Source organism: Vanacampus margaritifer, chromosome 12 (assembly GCF_051991255.1).
Source record: "Vanacampus margaritifer isolate UIUO_Vmar chromosome 12, RoL_Vmar_1.0, whole genome shotgun sequence".
NCBI classification, from domain to species: domain Eukaryota; kingdom Metazoa; phylum Chordata; class Actinopteri; order Syngnathiformes; family Syngnathidae; genus Vanacampus; species Vanacampus margaritifer.
The window spans coordinates 13,230,419-13,252,358 of NC_135443.1; the positions used below are offsets into that span (position 1 = coordinate 13,230,419).

At 39.1% G+C, this 21,940-nt stretch overlaps 1 protein-coding gene across 2 annotated transcripts in view; it reads left to right on the forward strand.

Annotated features, from left to right (window-relative positions):
* arid4b (AT-rich interaction domain 4B) overlaps window positions 1-21,940 on the forward strand; it is a 54,772-nt gene that overhangs the window by 2,528 nt on the left and 30,304 nt on the right. For both annotated transcript variants that reach the window (XM_077581697.1, XM_077581698.1), the window contains exon 3: window positions 16,967-17,077. In XM_077581697.1, coding sequence (XP_077437823.1) covers window positions 16,967-17,077 — 111 coding nt within the window. The remainder of the gene's footprint in view (window positions 1-16,966; window positions 17,078-21,940) is intronic.

Genomic DNA, 21,940 nt, shown 5'->3' on the forward strand with positions numbered 1-21,940 from the left:
ATGAGCAGAAGTTAACAAGGCTGTTATGAATGCGTTAGTAACAATAGAGCACTCTTGAAATACCCTCTTTAATGACTGAGGGGGGAGGTGTTAAATGTCATGTCACTAATGTACCTCATGCATTTCATATTTTAATAATAATTGTGACAAGTTTAAATGGCATCAACCGCCAATATGATGTTAAAAGTTTAAAGATCTGCTCAGTCATCCACATAGATACTGAAAAAACATTGACACCACTTAAATTTTAATATTTTTTAAATGTGTGGCCTCTTACTTCACAAAACGTAATTGGATTTTACAAGCCTTTACATGTTAAAAGTTGAGGTTTCACTTTTGCAGATCTGTTATACAGTAAAGGCATCATTTGAATTTTCACTAAATGGCATTGTAAAAAAATGAAATGCGTGTGTTTGTTTAGTGTGGTCATGCTTTTTAAAGCGACACTATCGAGTGATATGTTTACTTAAAAGAAAAGTCAAGTCAAAAATTGTCAATATGTTCTATGCGCCCCCCCCCCCCCCCTAGTCTAAACACAAGATTCGGATTAACATTGCATTTGTGCGAAGGAAGTTTCCAAATCTACCAGATTTTATTCATGTCAGAGGGCGGCCATTTTGCCACGTGCTGTCAACCGAATAATGACATCACAGTTGCTCAGGAAGCAACCAATTGCAGCTCAGCTTGACCTTCACATGACCAAACTCAGAAAAGAGGTGAGCCACGATTGGTTACCTGAGCTTTGAGCAACTGTGATGTCATTTTCAGTCGACAGCAAGTGGCAAAATGGCCAACACCTGACATGGATAAAATGTGGTGGATGGATCTGGACGCTTATTTCATATTCCACAAATGCAATATTAGTCAGAATTGCATGTTTAGGCTAGTGGGGTGCATAGAACATATTATTGTAAATTACATTTTTGAATTGACTTCCCCTTTAACTCTTTCACTGCCACTGACGTTTAAAGACGTCAAGTAAAAACCTACGGAGGGCTGCCAATGACGTCAAAAGACGTCATCCAATTTTTTATTTATTTTTTTGAAACGGGTGGGGGGAAGCCTTCCGCATCTGTGGTGAAAGTTTCAATTAGGTCTGTTGTGCCTAAGGACTATTTTTGGCCCCTAGAGGGCAGCGATGACTGTCTTTTGACAAGATCGGGTGGGCGTCAGTAGAGGCGGAGCTAGAGCGTCGAGCAGGAGATCAGAATGGAAAACAAAGGAAAAATGGCGACCGGTTGCGAGGAGCTCACGCCCGAGCCGTTTTTTTCAAAGACCAAAAGCATCGACCAACGCTAAAAGAGTACATTGATGACAACGATGATCATCATCGATGATGATGATGAGGGTGATGACTCCGTGGATGGAAAGCATTGACGCGGCAGTAGGAGACGGGGGGGGGGGGGGGGGGTCTAGATGGCTGAAGAGGAAGTGGTGCCCGTTTGCAAAGCAGCTCTACACTTACAAGACGAAAGGCATCGACCAACGCTAAAAAAGCACATTGATGACGACGATGATCATCATCGATGATGATGATGGTGAATCCGAGCTTGACGGTGAAATTGGAACCGCTGACGCGGCAGCTATGACGGCGTCATAAACGCGCAGCACAACCGAACACGCACAGGCGGACGTTCGATCGGACGACGAAGAGTGCCCCGAGTCCAATGCATATTCATCGGAGGAGTGTGTACAGTCTGCTACTTGCTATTTATTCCCCGGAAAAAAAGGCGGTCAAGAAAGTGTAACGTTTGCACGCGAAACGGACAAAGTGAAAGTAAACTGTTGTGCGAGTCCAGCGGCGTCTCCTTGCACGCAGGAGAGCGTTACAAAAAGAAAAACTGTATTTGAAACATCCACATAATTGTAAGTAGTACCACAGTTACACACATTTGTAAATAGTTTGCGAAATTGTTTTGTCAAATTGTTACACTGTTGAATGGAAATAAAAGTATTTTGTAATCAAAAAACACTTTTTCATTGTTGGTGAAAGCGTTTTACAGAAGTAAAGCACCATTTAGGTGTTTGTGGCATCATTCGTGGACAAAAAGAAGTGTAGAATTCACTAGAGTGCATGAAATAACATCGTTTCACAAAAAGCTCCTTTTCTCCGTTTTTTGTTTCAAAACAGAGAATTTCGGTGAAAGTAACCATTTTCTATTGTTGATTACTGAAGAACGGAATAAGGTAGAAACAAACTTTTTTTCTGATGAAAGATGAGAGTCCAATCTTTCATTTGGTAGTATGTGTCTTTCCATAGTCCAAACACAACATTTTCTGTGGACCTTTAAAGATCACTCAAAATGCTTAAATCGGCTGGCACTGGGAACAACCCGTTTCTGAAAACGTCTGGCAGTGAAAGAGTTAAGGCCTACATGAGTTTGGCGTTGAGAGAGTTTTTAAATAGGAATGAACTCTTCTAAGTCCAAGGCGATTGGATTATACTGTACCTAGTAAAACATAACAAACTAGCAAATTTCACAGTGTTGTTAAATCCCCAAAACGTGTGTGTTGCCGTTTTGGGGGTGCGTTCTGATGCAACACACGCTGATACACATAGACACAAATAATTTGTGCACAAACCTGACAGATGTAGTGTGGTACTGTATACATGTCAAGCCAGTTGGTTTTCATTTTTTGGGGGGAGACAACACAGATTTTGCTAGTTGTAAGATGGGTAAGGAATGTCTTCAGCTTTGATCTCCCCTGGAAAGAGACCTCAAGTGTTGACATTTGTTAAATGTGATTATTTTGTGCATGAAAACCATCAATTCATGTTGATTTAAGGGTAATGTTGCAGTGAAAAGCACCATTTAGGGAAAATACATAATTCAATTTGGCATACAAATAATTTTTTTTTCCATTCATATTTTCCTGGAGTGTCTCGCCCTGATTTTTATTTTTAATTTTTAATACAAGACTATAATGCATGCTCCACTGCACTTTTTCCCCCCGGCTAATACCTGTAGGTGTTACATCTAAGCATGGTGTGTAATTCCTATTTGAGGGTTAGTCAGCATAAAATTCTGATCTACTCAACAACTAGGTCTTTAATTACTTTACAAAACTTAATTAAAAACTCACTCCCTTTCCCACGCTGTAAACTGCAGCTGATGACTGGATGTTGTCTGTTGTTTACCCTCATCTCGCTAATCTGAGCAGCTCTACTACCTTGAAACGGCATGGGAATGTAAATGCATCTCCCCCGTGGTATTTCAGCAGCCTCTCGCCAACCATTCCGACAAAGGCAAATAACGTAGCAGCTGAGTGATTGCATTGCATAAGCAGTTATTCCGTTGATATTTGCTAAACGGAGGTCTTGGGAGGATTTCTGACATCTCCCGTCATGCTGTTGATAACGGTTGTAACTACAAGGTTTTGTTTAACTTTTTCCCAACTTGGTAGAATCATAGTCTTAATTTACTTAATTTAATGAATGATCAGTTGTATAGTTGCTTCAGTTATAGTTGAACATTTTCATAAGAAAATAAAAAAATACTTTTGGTAAGCCGTCTAATACATACGGATGAGCGTTCATACTGCTGACATATTGCACACATATCCAGTTTATATCCACATACGAAAGACACCTACGATGGATTTGAAAATTCGGAATTGTCCTGTCCACACTGCACGAAAAAATCGGATACGTGTCAGATATTGGGCAAAAAAAAAATCGTAATTGGGCTGCAAGTGTGAACCTAATTGTAAGCCTAATCAACCCTTTGTATCCACCTGTTGCCATTCATACAACAAAATAAGTTGTCTGTCATTGTCAAAGTGTGGTGGTATGCAAAATCATTGAATTAGGGCTGCAATAACTTGTTGGGAAAAAAAGCAATAATTGATGAGAGTAGCTTTCTGTGTAAACCATAGGTGTCAAACTCCGGTCCTCGAGGGCCGCAGTCCTGCAGGTTTTGGAGGTTTCCCTCTTCCAACACAAGCTGATTCCAATCAGCAGGATCGTTATCAGGCTTATGCAGACCTTGCTGATGAGCTGATCATATGTCAGCTGTGTTGGAGAAGGGAAACAGCCAAAACCTGCAGTTTTCCGGCCCACGAGGACCGGAGTATGACACCTATGGTGTAAACAGTCAGTTTTGTGTGGGGAGTAAAAGAGACATGAGGTGTTCGCTTCAGTTAGTTTTTCGTCAATGAGCACAGTGAAATGCAATCTTTCACCAATGGCTGTGCAAGTAAGTCTCATTCATTCTCTGCAAAATCTAAAAGGAAAAAAAAAATTGGAGCAGCAGATTGAGCATACCCTCAGAGATTCATAATGAGGTTTTATGGAGACTCGTGTACATTATTCACTCATGTTAGAACTTGCAAAATGATCATTTGCACTTTGCCGTTCCGCTCATGCTTATGCTTGAGCCAGCGTGATGATTAGAAACAAGGCAGAGTTCGTTAAATATTAATTAGAGTGAGTGAAAACAAGTATTATTTTAGTTGATTTATTTAAATCCCCGTCGTCAAATACAGTCATTCATAAAATATATGTCATGTCTAATGTTTAGCTTCCTCTTTGCGGCTTTGCAGGAGGAGCACAAAAGACGCGCTAGCCCCTATTTTAATTGTTATTTGATGTTTTTTTTAGTTTGGACATTTCTCAAGGCACTTCTGCTGAAACACCGGTCACTAGGTTTGTCGTACACAAAGAGGTGATTCACAGCAGGATTATTATATGTGCTAGCTAGAATAAGAGAGAGTGTAAATCTTTCCTCCTTCTTGCCTCTCATGGACTTACTTTGTTCTACTTAGTGTAAAAGCATCACCAATGTAGCAAAATACTTCTATTTCAGTCAGAATACTGCAGTTAATTACTGCGAGCGAGCGCTGGTAGTGTAGTGGTACATGCTGCTGCCGTTTGTGAAGATGATACCGAATGGGTTTAAATCCTAGTTGACGCCCCCAAATCCAGCCATTTCTTGTCCTAAACCCAGATTTAAAAAATAAAAATGACCACACAAAAAAATGGGTGAGTTGCATAAGAAATGGCATCCAGTGTAATAACTTTGGCAAACAAATAATGCAAGTGACTCACTGTGGTGATAGCCAAGTCGCAACAACAAAAACCCTTGTAGAGTGAGAAATGGTTTTGAAAATTAGTGACTTGGAGAAATATGCATTTTTTTCTATCTTTCTATCTTATTTGTGTTAATTTTTGTTTTGATTTTATCTGCATGAATCAGACAAATTATCATCAGGACGGATTTATACCGCAAGGTTCAAGTGATACAATTCAGATTACAGCTGTCACTATAAAAACAATTTTTAGAATAGATTAATCTATCAATTATTCCATCAATTAATTGAATAATCAGATTAAAAATTATATATTTTTCATTAAAGTATATCACGTTTTTTTTTTTTTGTTAACTCTTTGACTGCCTGACGTTTTCAGAAACGGGATGTCGCCAGTGCCAGCCGATTTAAGCATTTTGACTGATCTTTCAAGGCCCACAGAAAATGTTGTGTTTGGACTATGGAAACACAGATACTACCAAATGAAAGATTGAACTCTCATCTTTCATCAGAAAAAAAGAGCTTTTTGTGAAACGATGTTATTTCATGCACTCTAGTGAATTGTACACTTCTTTTTGTCCATGAATGATGCCACAAACACCTAAACAGTGCTTTACTTCTGTAAAACGCTTTCACCAGCAATGAAAAAGTGTTTTTAGTTTGCAAAATACGTTTATTTCCATTCAACAGTGTAACAATTTGACAAAACAATTTCGCAAACTATTTACAAATGTGTGCAACTGTGGTACTATTTACAATTATGTGGATGTTTCAAATACAGTTTTTCTTTTTGTAACGCTCTCCTGCGTGCAAGGAGAGGGAGCAGGATTCGCACAACAGATTACTTTCATTGTCCCTTTCGCGTGCAGACGTTACACTTTCTTGACGGCCTTTTTTTCCGGGGAATAGCAAGTAGCAGACTGTACCCACTCCTCCGATGAATATGCATTGGACTCGGGGCACTCTTCGTCGTCCGATTGAACGTCCGCCTGAGCGTCCGCCTGAGCGTGCTCGGTTGTGCTCCGCGTTTTCCGGTGTCAGCATCGCTAGCCCGTGAACCTTTATAACGTCGTCATAGCCGCCGCGTCAACGCTTCCAACTTCGCCGTCAACCTCGGAGTCACCATCATCATCATCGATGATGATCATCGTCGTCATCAATGTGCTCTTTAGCGTTGAAAATTCCCAACTGTGAGCTGCTTGCAACATTGTCCGCTTCCTCCTCAATCTAACTCCGCCTAACGTATTCTACTGCCACGTCAATGCTTCCAACCACGGAGTCACCATCATCATCATCATCGATGATGATCATCGACGTCATCAATGTGCTCTTTATCGTTGGTCGATGCTTTTCGTCTTTGAAAAAAACGGCTCTAGCGTGAGCTGCTTGCAACCGCCATTATGGCTTCTTCAACCATTGTCCCCTCAACACTCTAGCCCCGCCTCACGTCTTCTGCTGACACCCACCCGATCTTGTCAAAAGAGAGTCATCGCTGCCCTCTAGGGGCCAAAAATAGTCATTAGGATCACTAGACCTGCTTGAAACTTTCAGCACAGCTCCACAAGGCTTCCCTGCACCCGTTTAAAAAATAAAAATAAAAGAAATGGGTGGACGTCTTTTAACGTCTTTGGCGCTCCTCCGTAGGTTTTTGCAGAACGTCATTTAACGTCTTTGGCAGTAAAAGAGTTAATGTGGTATTGTTTATTGATTTAAGCAATATCACACGAGAGGGTTTCATGTACTCACTAACCTTTTTTGAAACTGATTACTGGTTCAGTCATTGTTTTCCAAAGTAAAATCAGATGTTTCCAAATCTCTTACATAAAGCAGATGTTTCCAAATGTCTTACATACTACAGAAATCCGAGAATAATTGCGGTTGAGAGGCTGGAATCGGAGGGTTGAGACAATTTGAAGTTAAACAATGCTTTTAACAACAGTGCCTCTGAATGATTATTAAAATAGTTGTTGATTAATTTGATACTCAATTTGATTACTTGTTGATTAATCCATTTTGACACCTAATTCAGATTGTATTCTTTTAATATCGATATGTGTCATTATAGCGTATTGTGAAAAGTCACATGGAGTTGGATATCCTCAAATCAGAAATAGGCCGCTTCCATATGGGGGTAAATAATCCAGTATTTAGCTGTTTCAGATCACCTTTTTTTTTTATCATTAACGTGAGCCCTTTTAGTAATATATTTTTTTAGCCTGTTTCATGAGTTCAGTTAGTGTATACTAACAGAAATGGGTCACTTGAAATATACAGTCTAAAAAAATAATCGAATATAGCACTTGGTCAAAGCAGTGCAAATCCAGCCTGAGGCTATGCCTCAATTATCAATGTTTTTTTTAATGCTTAACTCATTGACTGCCAGACGTTTTCAGAAACGGGATGTCGCCAGTGCCAGCCAATTTAAGCATTTTGACTGAACTTTCAAGGTCCACAGAAAATGTTGTGTTTGGACTATGGAAACACACATACTACCAAATGAAAGATTGGACTCTCATCTTTCATCAGAAAAAAAAGTTTGTTTCTACCTTATTCCGTTCTTCGGTAATCAACAATAGAAAATGGTTAGTTTCACCGAAATGCTCTGTTTTGAAACAAAAAGCGGAGAAAAAGAGCTTTTTGTGAAACGATGTTATTTCATGCACTCTAGTGAATTCTACACTTCTTTTTGTCCATGAATGATGCCACAAACACCTAAATAGTGCTTTACTTCTGTAATACACCACCACCAACAATGAAAAAGTGTTTTTAGATTGCAAAATACGTTTATTTCCATTCAACAGTGTAACAATTTGACAAAACAATTTCGCAAACTATTTACAAATGTGTGCAACTGTGGTACTATTTACAATTATGTGGATGTTTCAAATACAGTTTTTCTTTTTGTAACACTGCCCTGCGTGCAAGGAGACGGAGCAGGATTTGCACAACAGATACGTTTCACTTCGATTGTCCGTTTCGCGTGCAGACGTTACACTTTCTTGACTGCCTTTTTTTCCGGGGAATAGCAAGTAGCAGACTGCACCCACTCCTCCGATGAATATGCATTGGACTCGGGGCACTCTTCGTCGTCCGATTGAACGTCCGCCTGAGCGTGCTCGCTTGTGCTCCGCGTTTTCCGGTGTTAGCATCGCTTGCCCGTGAACCTTTATGACGTCGTCATAGCCGCCGCGTCAGCGCTTCCAACTTCGGCGTCAACCTTGGAGTCACCATCATCATCATCGATGATGATCATCGTCGTCATCAATGTACTCTTTAGCGTTGGTCGATGCCTTTCGTCTTTGAAAAAAATTCCCAAGTGTGAGCCGCTTGCAACCGGTCGCCATTGTTCGCTTCTTCAGCCATCTAGCTCCGTCTCACATCTTCTACTGCCGCGTCAATGCTTCCAACCTCGGAGTCACCATCATCATCATCGATGATGATCATCGTCGTCATCAATGTGCTCTTTAGCGTTGGTCGATGCTTTTCGTCTTTGAAAAAAATTCCCAAGTGTGAGCTGCTTGCAACTGGTCGCTATGTTCTCTTCCCTTCCCCAGCCATTGTCCCCTCTAGCTCCGCCTCACGTCTTCTACTGACGCTTACCCAATCTTGTCAAAAGAGAGTCATTGCTGCCATCTAGGGGCCAAGAATAGTCATTAGGCTAACTAGATCTGCTTGAAACTTTCACCACAGCTGGCCAAGGCTTTCCTCCACCTGTTTCCCCCCCAAAAATAAAATAAAATTGGAGAACGTCTTTTAACGTCCTTGGCGGCCCGCCGTAGGTTTTTACTAAACGCCATTTAACGTTTTTGGCAGTCAAAGAGTTAAAATGGCAACAGAGACTAGCGACTGTAATACATGAATTAAATTAATCCTCCGTGTGTAAATTGAGAATATTTATGTGTTTTTAATTCAGCAGTCATTGTAGTTTGAAATGTATCGCTCCTGAAACCTGCATCCCTCCTCGCATGGTTGGCAGCTTGACCGCAGGGGAAGGCTTGACGTCGGAAGTGAAGTCTTTTGTCAGGCCATCTGGCGTGCTGCATTATATTATTGTGTGTTGGCTCATAATCTGATCAGTGTGTCATCACCTCATCAATCTGTAAATATTGTTAATTCGATTGTAATGATAACACGAACACAATCATTGACAACATGGCATTTTACGTCTAGATTTGGAATCTATGTGACGTAATCCAATTTGCCCTCATTCACGTCTGGTGATGTGGATTGACTCAAATATTGATACAGCAGACGAGATCCGATGTCAGTGTAGAATGTGTGATAGATGGCAGACAAACAAGCGTGCAAAGAGATGACTCGTGTTAAAGTCAAAACAACTGTACTCGTTCTTGAATTGAATAGCAACGCAAAGAGAGAGAGAGTGAGAAGGATTATTTATATTAGCGCAGTCGAGCACTTGGCTATTTGTAACGCGGCCTAACAGTCAGCAGGAACAGGTGGAACTCCTCCCTGATCATGCAATTAGATCATATTTTGCTTTCCGTTACTAAAGGCAAGTGAAGTCAATTTTATCTAAAGATGGTATGAAAAGCAGCAGCTCATTTCCATTCCGGTGCTTATTAAATCCTCCAAGCTATAAGAATCAGTACTGACAAGGTACGACACTTATTTCGCTGTTGCCAGAATTCATCATACACTATGCCTTCTCGGGGAAGAATGATTTTCTGAAGGTGCCGTAGTGTTTGTTGCAGCGGCAATGTCTGATATGACAGGATTAAATACTGAATAGGTGCAATTACAAATGCCTGTTTTTGTGAGCCAGACAAGCATATTAAAATGATTTATTGTGCTGTGTGTGGGTACCATTACTACTGTTGGTCTGATTCTCCTTTCAGTCATCACAATTTATTTTCTTGCAAATGTGGTTTAAACAAGGTTATACTATACATCATTTTTCTCAGCACGGTTTGGCTTCTCAGGTGCTAAAGATCACTTCATGCCAGGTCCCATTTCTGTGTGTTTAATCAAGCCTGAGTGCCTGCAGATTGTTTTCCACATTATTCGTAAAGGACCAAAAGGTTTGACTGGATTGCAACTGTTTGCTGTACTCTGACTTTAGCATTCAGAGGGTAGCATACTCAAAACTTCCTTACGGCAAGAAAAAGTGTTTGCGGACATTAAAACGGTTGGCAAGCGTGTTTGCGACCTTGAACGAACCCTGACACCCTTCAGTGGGATGTGGGCTTTAGGTCACTCTTTTTATTTTTCTAGGATCTCGGGGTGTTAGAAAAAATCGATTCGGCAATATATCGCGATATTACAGCGCGCAATTCTCGAATCGATTCGACATACGGCCGAATCGATTTTTAAACATCAATTTTTTATGGGAATATTTAACAAAACGTCTAATTTAGGGTTAGGATTCACACATTAAGCATGGAAGAATGTTATATTAATGGAACATTGAGCCTTAATATTTTATTTCAGTGCTGTTGAAACATGAAACAGACTGCACCCTGTTTATTAAATGCAGTGGCCTGAATTTTCAGATAAATAAATGCATTTTCATACAAATCCTACAGTGTACATGTACAAGTTTACTGATTAGTATTTTCTAAATTTGAGTTAAAAAAAATCACAATAATCAATTTATAGATTCTTATTGGGATTAATCGGTATCGAATCGTGACCTATGAATCGTGTTACAAATCGAATCGCCAGGTACGAGGCAATTCACACCCTTACTAGGATCTAATAGTAACCTGGATTACAAGAGAAAATAGCTAATAACGAAAACGGCATACTTCCTTCTCCAATATCATAGGTCAGAGTGGGTCTTATAGTTTGAGTTTTTGTTGTGTTGTCTTGGCTAAATGAAAGTCCTATTTAAAGAATCCAATCTTTTCTTCTTTTTAACGTTGATTACAGTATGTTATGTCACTGACAGACGCCCGCTTTGCCGACGAATGATCAGAAACTTAACAAAACGACTAAGCACTGACTGAAGTGGGTTTTTGTCCGTCAACTACCGATGGATCTCTCAGTCCGTCACTGGCAGATTCCCACTTTGTTGGCGAGTGACGAATGACGGCATGACGGAATGCTTACCTCTGTCTGTCGGGTTCTAAAATAGTGCCGGAAGCGTGATTGACTCTTTTACCGGCCAACAACGTCAATTGACGTCAACTACTTTTTTTCTCTATTGGCAGTACAAGGTCTTGTGCAGCGTTGGTTTGTGCTAACACCCACTAACTTTGGCAAACAGATAGCAGCATTGTATCTCTTTTCAATCGGCTCCCGGGCATCAAATGACATAAAAACATGACGAATCTTAGGAAATAGAATGTTTGATCAAAGCGTTTGTCACATTAAATCTAATTCACAGAGCATCACTAAACAAAAAATATTAGTGTCAAAGTCACTGTTGTGCAGAAAATGTATCTTCACCCAAAAAATTTTCTCCTCAATTTTTCCATTTTCGCGTGATGTCACTCAAATGACCTATTACTAAAGAATAGAATAAGTCAAGTCGTCTTTATTTATATAGCACTTTAGAGGTCGAAACATACTTTTTTCTAATGAAAGAATGGAATCCAATCTTTCATATGGTACTATCCACCATGTTTATGCAGTCATAGCACACAATATTCTGTTTGTCCTGAAAGATGAGTGAAAATGCTCGAAATTGTCTGGCACTGTAGGGTTTTTTTTGGGGGGGGGGATACGTTCGGCAATAAAAGTGTTAAAATAGAATAAAGGTCTGACGGTCTGATGATTACAGTTTGGTTTGGTTTGGAAAAAATGACGGCCTGACGAAGACAGAAGGGGGTACCCAGGGTGCTGACGGATGACAGATTAGCAAAATTTTTATAAATGGCCCTCCTCTACTGGAGAAAAGAATATACATCCTATGTTTCAATCTCATTTTGTTATTGTTATCCTGTTTTATCCTGAGGAGTTTTGGTGGCTACAGTTGTGAAGATCCCAAACTGCTAAAGTATATGTTGGGAACCAGGAAAGTGAACCAGCCAGCGGGAATGTCCACCGTGCCATGTAAACCTGATGTTGGATAGAGTGTTTGGTGCTAAGGGGCAGACAGATGTGATGTTTGATTGAGCAGTGAGGGTAAAAGGTACTGGGGTGCACCCTGTTTTGCCGTGCATGTGTGTCCACCTTTACAGTCGAGATGCGATCTGTCAACCTGTGAATAAATGTTTTCTTTTTCTTTTCTGTGAATAAGATGGGTCTTTTAGTTGATGAAAAGGAATATTGGCTGAGGCTGGACCTTGTTGTTTTCATTTTTTTTCCTGATTTTCAGGGTCTGCTGCCTTTAGAATTTAGGTCGGTGAATAATTAACTTGCAAAGCACAAATCAAAGCTTTCGCTAATAGATACTGTCAGTAGTAAGTGTGGTCACATTCACCATGCGCTCGTTAAACAGATTTTCAATGAATGTTTTTTTTCTCTCCGCAGAATAACAGATTATTATACAAGACAGTTTTCAACTCATTTGCTTGTTTGTTGCTTTTGAGATGAATGTGACTGGAAAAGCACACAAATATCAAGCGATCAAACCTGTGACTGACAATCATATACTGACACACTGTAAAAAATAAAAATAAAAATACATATATTTTGACATACAAGGAAATAATTCCACTTAAAGAAATGATTCCTAGTCTATATATTTATTAAATTAATTTCAGCCCATAATGAGCAGTTAGATGGTGACCAAACCAATATTTTATCAAGCATGAATATTGACTTGGTTATGTGCAAAATGGACCCGCTTCATTGTTCCGTCTCAGCATACAGCTTAGAAATGTGACATGTTGTCGTGAATGTATCTACGGAGACAACAGCTTGTTGCCTGACAACCTGCAGCAGAAATAAGAGGACAATAGGGAAGAAAGTCTTTGCGTGTCTCACTTACGGTCAGAGGAATTAAGATTGGATTTATCGGGCATTTCATTCATTCTATTTGAGTTATGTCTCATTTGCACATGATTATTTTTGCTGACCGTTTCCGCATGTCACCTGTGTAATAATGATGTCCAGGTCCTTCACCTCTTTGTTATTGTCACAATTCTAGAATTCAGACTCTGTATTAAGTACCTTGTTACATATACTGAAATTATGCCACAGGGGAAAAAATCAGCAGCTCAACTATAAAACAAAACAAACAAAAATAAAATGATTATCTCACAGTTGCTGCGATTTGAAACTTGTTTAAAATGTGAAAATTGCTTCACAGAAGAATGATTTTTGTCACAAACGTAGAAAACCATCACATATTTTATTTGTTTCCTCTTATTGTTTTGGCAGTTCATCAGTTCCCTCAGTTAAAAAAAAAAAAGTTGAAATTGTTCAGTCACTGGCGTGGAGTCTGCTTAAGTTGTACCGTAATGGTATATCATTTATTATTGAATCCACTTTTAATTCCGCTTTGAAGTAATTCCATAAAACTTTTGATCCTTTTTAGTTTAAAGCAAACTCGAGGCATCTTTTTAATTTTTTGAGAATGACTCCATTGGCAGGAAGTCGGCAACAGAAAACGGAAGTGGCCAAAGATTGCTTTCCGTATGTTCTGGTTTTAACATTATTAATTAAAGTTTAAGGTAGAAATGTTTGTGGTTGACTTTCGAGTTAGGCAGTTATACGACCCCCCCCCCCCCCCCCCAGCCCAAATGGTAACTTAAATCAAACGATTTCTGTAACGGTCAATGAGATTTCTGCACCTGTCAGCAAGTATTTTGGCCCACACCTCATGAGAAAACTGCTCAATTTGTCTCAGGTTTGACTTCTAGCGCAGGTGTTCAATGGTAATTATTTCAGCACAGCACACAGAATGGTCAGACATTTTGCTTTTGCTTTAAACCATTGGGCGTTTTGGGCCATTATGCTATTGGGAGATCCATGACATGCGACTGAGACCAAGCTCATCCAAAATGCCATTATTTCATCGTACCCTGCACACATGTAGCGAAGCTGCCGCAGAACCTAACCAAGCCAGTTTTGTCACCATGTGCCCAAAAGACATTCTCCCCTTTTTGCAAAATTCCCGTCTTGCTTTCTTTATGATTTGCTTTCATCAGTGCTGTCCCTCCTTAGTTGTCTCTCATATTGTCCACTTTCTGGACAACTCACTGGACAACTCTATGGTTACAATTCATATAGTTTACCTCTTCAATTTATTTTTTCATCATTCACTTTCTTGTTGTGGAACATCCAGGGAGGTTGGCTACAGTCACATAAAACATCTGCGTATGTGTACAACTGTAGTTACAGGAAGATAAAGATGCCTTAAGATATTCTTGTAGCTTTGATATTTAATGTGCTTCTTTATATATTTTTTTCTAATCTCTTGACACAACGCTCTTCTTAGCTTTTCATGGTTGGTGTTTATGATACATTCAATTTTGCCCAGGCCTGTTTTAAGATTATTATTATTTTTATTTTTTTTTAAATTGTCCCACACTTAAATTTGCATTATTTCAGCAGCAATAGTGGATGTAGGAAATAAAGAAAAATACCATGCAAGAGAAGACATTTGTACGTGTGAATCACATTGCACAAAATAAAAACCTGAACTATTGTTCGTGCCGATCCATCAAATCCAATCTATCCAACTATCCAATGTTCCGGTTGTATAGTCTGACAACTGCAGGCGGGAAAGAGCAGCGGAATCTCTCCTTCGCACAGGGCAGGTGTAAAAGTCTTGAGAGTGCAGAGTGTCTTGAAGGGGGTGTAACGGGTTGTCTAGCATGGTTGACCGCTTAGCCATCATCCTCCTGTCCCCTACTGTGTCAGTTGAGTCCAAGGGGGCAACCCAGGACAGTGCTGACCCTCTTCATCCTCATCCTTTTGTCCCAAGCAGATATGCTTTTTAATTATTATTTAAAATGGGTGTGCGTTCTTAAAGTGACAGTGACATATTTTTAGATTATGGTTAACTTCCACATTTCTTGACCGATTCCAGTCATTTCAATTTTAAACTGTTCAGCTCATTTACATTTTTTAAAATACATTTTCAGGGACAGTGAGATACTTTTAGTTGATGTTGATTATGGTTAACTTCCACATTTCTTCACCGATTCCAGTTGTTTAAATTTTAAACTGTTCAGCTCATTTACAAGAGTCAGCAGTCCCATTCAAAATTACCGCGGGAATTTTTCTAGTTATTATTTTCCTCCATTTTACCCCAAGAGACTGGCCACGATTTTGAGTGACCAGTCCATTAACCCATTTTGATTATATGTAGACTGCAAATGGAACCAACGTCAATCAACATCAGTAGCAGAACGATGTGTTGGGCAGGAATGATCAGGAGTTGGGCTGGGCCAGGATGGAATGGCGGGCCGAAGTCAAAATGCCAGGGACGTTTTTTTAAAATATTATTATTATTTTAAATATATACCAGTCCAGTCCTGACTGTCGGGAATTCGTAGACAAGCCCAACCACAGGAACAGTTGTTCATGCTATGCTTGACAGTAACACGCCGCCAACGTAGTAAGAAGGCCAACTTCAAAATAAACCTTACCTTACCAAATATATGGAGATCAATGCCTTGAAAGACTTTTATTTTGAGGTTGCTCCTGGTAGCTTGTTACGGCTGACTTGACTTGTCTTGTCAGTGTTTGGGGTGCCGTCCGTCACACTGTTTGTATCTAGCTATCTATCTAGCTAATCTATCTAGCTAGCTAGCTAGCTATTTAAGCTAATTTAGCTAGCTATTTTAGCAAATCTAGATAGATAGCTAATCTAGCTAGATAGCTAGCTAAACTAACTAAACCAGCTGGTCGTTCATTATTAAGTGCAAATTAATGTGTTTTTTTTGTCTTCTGTATTTATAATTGTTCTTTAATAACCAAGCAAAAATATATATTTTTTATTTTTATCTGAATACCTGTTCATTCAATCAAATTTTCAGTAGAATATCCGAATATCAAAATATTTGATAGCTACAGCCCTAGTTTGCAGCAACTTTGGCTTATATTCAGAGGTGCTGATGTGAACTGAAAATCTTAGAAGGCACACCTAATTCAAATGTGTCACCAAGCATTTTGTGTTTTCATTCTTGGGGGAGCGGAGCTGTAACTGGGCTCGGGCAGTGTTGTCATTCACGAATGTACTGAATGGAATCATTGGTTCCTTTCTCAGTTCAGTTGAGCTCATCGACGAGCGTGTGCTGCATGAAAAACGACGCCGCAAATGGCCAAAATATGTGTTCATGTGAAACCGCTTCAACTCGATACTACAGTTTCCTTATTATCCAGGCCTTTTCAATTATTGTTTAGTTAGGTGAAAAAGACCTGCAGCTGCAGAGCTCCCCAGGTTACAATAAACTCAAACTATATCAAGACTTACTGCGTGTAGCAGATAAGGCAGGCAGCAGTAGTAATGGGCAGACGCTCCAATGAAAATTCTCTGTAGACGGCACAACTACTTATGTACAATAATACAACAGCGAATGCACAAATGCACATTCATTTGTATGGCCTTGTTTGTATTAAAAGCTCTCAGAATGAGTGGAAGAAGTCCATGCCCCTCTATCAGTATTCAGCCACCCACACCCCCTCTCTCGCCAAACAGTGGCGGCCACAAGCATCATCTTCCTTCACCCACTCATAGTGTTTTCTCTGCATCGACCTTTCAATGTAGGAAATAATCATGTAGTGATGACTGAGTGCTAGTGAGTTGCTTTACGATGATCTGCTCTCTTTGTATTATCAAAGCAGCAATGTAGTGGCCTTTTTACTTGCTCCTTCAGTGGCTTCTATTCAAATACCCACAACAGATGGTATGCATTTTCCGCGGATGATTCACCGAGCTGCGACGGGTTTTGTGTTGCTGCCCTTGGCTAAGCAAAGCATGTGCGCATGCACTTTAAGAATACACCTGTATGTTAATAATAAACTGAATATTAAAAAAAAGTGTTTATTTACCTTTACCCCCCTCCCCTGTGTTTTTTGCCAGACTCTGGAGGAGCCCCCTTACTTGACAGTAGGGACCGATGTGAGTGCCAAGTACCGAGGGGCTTTTTGCGAGGCCAAAATTAAGACAGCCAAACGTCTGGTCAAGGCTAAGGTAAGCCACCTTTCAACGTGCTTCTGATAAGAAGTTATACTTTTCTTGCTGCACATAAACGCATTCACTGCCAATGACGGCTATAGACGTCAAAAATTCATTTGAACTATTTCTATTAGTTTAACATTTTTTCCCCACTTTTGTCAACTAGTGTATGAAATCCTAGAATTTTTGATTGTACATTTAGAAAAGATATAATATTTGTGATTAACAGTGAGTTAACTACTGAAGTCATACGATTAATTATGATTACAAATTGTAATCCAAAATTAATTAATTAATTAATTTAAAAAATGTTTTGTTAAACCGCGTCAGGCGATTACATTTTTTAATATTAATTAATCGCTTGACTTCACTAGATAACTCACGATTAATCACAAATGTTATATCTGTTCTAAATGTACAATTTAAAAAATCATGGTTTTCATACTCTTGTAAACAGAAGGGGGGGGGGATGTTAAACTAATAGAAATAGTACAAATGCTTTTTTTTTTACGTTTATAACCGTCGATGGCAGTGAATGAGTTAATGATGATTCAATGGTCAAAACACTGCTGGATAACCTTGTTAGTTTTTGACGATTATGGTGAGGTTTTCATATTGGACTAACGAAGAGTGATTAAAGCTATTATGCTGAATGTGGTGAAGCACCACCTGGGGCTGCTCGTGGTGTTCATCTAGTTGGAGCAAAGTCCCGGGGCCCAGCTCAGACAGATGCATGGTCTCGTCTAGGCCACCAGGTACCCATTAAGGCCTCAGGCATCCATTTTACCCGCACCTTCCTCATAGTGTGACAGCTCCAATGTTGTTCCCCCATTGGGTTGAGTTCATGCTTTGCTGATGAAGGCTTTGCAAGATGTGCACTGTACTGTATCACTCCCCCAGTAGGGCTGAGCATCTGGTTAATATAATTGAGGAGGGGCTGCTCACGTGTCAGTCTAACAATGGAGGCATAATGGATTATACTACTGGGCAGGACTACAACTACAGTAATCCAGACTAGGGCCCAACCAATATGTTTTTTTTTTAGGCCGATGCTGATAGTGATTTTTGCCAGAAAACAAACAAACTGATTGCTGATTATTTGGCTGATTAATTAAATAAATAAATAATGAACTTTTTTCTGTTTTTTAATTTTTTTTATATTTTCGATTTTCCCAGTTCTCTTAAGGGATTGTATCCCAGTTCCCCTCTGTTTTTGTGGAAAACATAATGAATGTTTATGAGCCTTTTTGAGGCTTGTTAAAAAAAAAAAAGTTGGATTTTTTGTGTGTGTGTGGGGCAGAATATTTGATCAGTGTTTGACGGGCCTTAATCGGCCAGCCAATTAATCGGTCGGGCCCTAACCCAGAGTAGATTGCTGTCGATATTACATTGTGATAGTAATCATCCAATTCTGTATTCATACACACAAAGACACACAAACTGGGTGAAATCAATGATGATCCCTTTATGATGCAGATCGGACTGAAAATACAAAATGTTGCCTAAGCTTAAATTTGGATGTTCATTCATTCGATCAAAGACATTTGTTCAGAATGCCTGTCCTTAAGACACCCCGATTCTTGTGGTCACAAACAACACTGTCTTGTCAAATGAACCGATTGAGGCAGTAACAGTTTACAGTATATGTGAGGGCTTGGCTGAATGCAGTGTTGTGTATATAAAGTCAACATGTTTCATTAACATGTAAGTATGGATCTGAATGTTTTATTCTAATGAGTTCCAACTTTACTCATTAATCTCTATCTGCTTGTGTGACAAGCTGATGGTTGCAACAGCTGGCACAAGGTCCTTTAAGTGATTTGAATGATAGATTTGTGTGACATTCATTTTTATGGTGCTGCGCTGCACTTGAAGACTTGTAAAAAGTCAATTATCCCCATACTGATGTTACCTACTGTGAAATGACAAGTACACTACACAGTCGCACATGATGAGCAAGGTCTGACTTTAAGGCACTGCAGAACCTAGGGGCCACATTTTTTACGTTACGGTTTGAGCCATTTTCAGTGGGCATGTCATGGAATATTAATGCAGTGAAATGATATACCTTATATTAACTCATTCACTGCCATTGACAACTATAGACGTCAAAAATTCATTTGAACTATTTCTACTAAACATTTTTTTTCACTTTTGTTAACAAGAGTATGAAAACCTAGATTTTTTTATTGTACATTTATAACAGATATAAAATTTGTGATTAATGGTGAGTTAACTAGTGATTTCATGCCATTAATTACGATTAAAATTTTTAATCGCCTGACGGCCCTAATTTTTAGTAATCTTTTTTTTTTATCACGTCAGGCGATTCAATTTTTTAATTGTAATTAATCGCATGACTTCAATAGTTAACTCACGATTAATTACCAATGTTATATTTGTTATAAATGTACATTAAACATTTTTTCTAGGTTGTTATACTCTTTTTAGCAAAAGTGGAAAACATGTTATTGCAATAGTTAAAATGAATTTTTGACATCAATAGCCGTCAATTGCAGTAAATGAGTTAACTTGGACTACAAGTCTCCATTTTTTTTTCAGTTTGTCTCTTGTATATATTAAAAGTAGAGCTTGAACTGGCATCCAAAATCCGACTTTCTGTGCATTACTGCCACCATCTTTCCCTTAGCAGCAATGCACCAAAAGTATTTGCCAGGACAGTAGAAGAAGAAATGGAGGAAGCAATACTAGTAGTCATGCAATACCGCCGGTGGCCACTGGCCACCTTATTTATAGCATGCTAAAGGGAGTGGCAGTAATGCACCAAGCCATTGCCAACCACCCAAACAAAGTAGAAGAAGGAATAGAAGAATAGTAGTCATGGCAACGAATATGTGACATAAACCGGTAGCTAGTTTAGCATGCGGCTTCCTTACGCCACAATAAAGATTTACAGAAGCAAAAGGCGCAATAACTGATCAAGATTCTACCTTTGGCCACAATGCAACGCGGGATTCTAGCTAAGGTAAGCCAAAACAAAAACATTTCTGTACCTAGAAGTGTAAGTTTCGTTCAACCGGAATTTTTTGCAGCCATCAACATGGGGTGCGTTCAAAAATTCACACTGATTCCATTAAACCATTCGGGCATAGCTAGCTAAGTGTGACTTTCACACATTCCAGTATTAAAAACTCTATTATCATCAATTAACATTAGTAAGTCCATATCACGGATTGTTTGCAGTTAATGACGAGAAGTCGAGAGGAAACACGCATGCAGTCGAATGTGCACACATGAAGCAGTTCACTCAGCATTCAATGTTCCCACAGCTGATCCCACTTGCACTTTTGTTCAGAGCTGCCATACAGACTCAATATTAAAAAGCCTTTGTGATAAGTCTTTTCGTGATTTAAAACAGACAAAAGAAGACGAGATCAAGATACATTATTTTATTTGAAAATCTTTTCCGCTAATGTGACCTATTTAGTAGGGGTGGGAATCTTTAATTGTCTCACGATTTGATTCAATTCCGATTTTTGGGCCTGCAATTCAATTCAGAATCGATTTTCGAACGATTTTTGATTCAAAATGATTTGCTTGCCAATGATTTTTGCTTCAATTTATAGATGTGCAAGGAATCGTAATGATCTACTCCAGTCTGACTCGCTAATGCTAATTAGCGCGCTACCCGCGGCACTTTTATCACTCAAAAGAACGTCTCCACGCTGCAAAAAAAAACTACTTTTATTGGAATAACTTGATCGTGACTTTTTCCTTCTACTCTCTAATGTGGCTACAACTTAACAGTGTATTAGACCGCGTGATCAAAATGGCCAAACAACATGAACAGCGCTCCAAATAAAGTCACACACAGACAAAGGCAATAAAGTATAAAATAATTTAAATAAAATCGATTTTGGGACATTTAAAATCCATTCTGAATCGTACTAAATGAGAATACTTATACAAAGATTATTATAGAATACAAATCTACTATTTAGTAACCTAGGTTACTATAATTATACATTTACAGACAAACATGTCATTACCCAACATATGGAAAATCAAATTAGATCATATTGGTAACTACTGTGCCCCATATAGCACTTTATCTACACCATATGTTGACCAAAACACTTTACCAACCTTTTTTAAAAAAGAAAATCAGAGCGTACCAAGACGGCATGTGGGCGACGAGCTAAATCAGCCGCGTCAACCTATGGAAAGAGTTCCTTTTAAGTTTAAAATGACTTTTAACTCTTTGACTGCCAAAAACGTTAAATAACGTTTAGTAAAATCCTAGGGAGGAGTGCCAAAGACGTTAAAAGACGTTTGTTTCAAAACAGAGGTGAAACTAACCATTTTCTATTGTTGATTACTGAAAAACGGAATAAGGTAGAAACAAACTTTTTTTTCTGATGAAAGATGAGAGTCATTTGGTAGTATGCGTGTTTCCATAGTCCAAACACATAATTTTCTGTGGACCTTGAAAGATCAATCTGGCGTCCCTTTTCTGAAAACGTCTGGCAGTCAAAGAGTTAAATTTTCTTACACTGGCCAATGTCAGAATACCCCACCCCCCACCCACCCCCTTTTGTAAAGTTTTAAATGCGTCCATTTTCGGTCAACGGCGAATTCATGACAAAGGTGCTCATACACTGCCCAGAGTGATTGCTTAACAGTTTGATATAATGGGCCATGGTCTAAACATTTCCATTCATTTTTCCATTCACGAGCAAACATTTCCGGATGTTGGTTTCGAAGAGCAAAACGACGACCCATAAGTTTTGTCCATACATATAAAAAAAAAAAAAGAACCTTGATTTAAATATCAAACAAACTAGCATATTTGTTAATTAGCAGTGTCTGACTTGGCTAGAGTTCCGGAAAAGGCAAAGGTCTCACTAGGAAGTAATA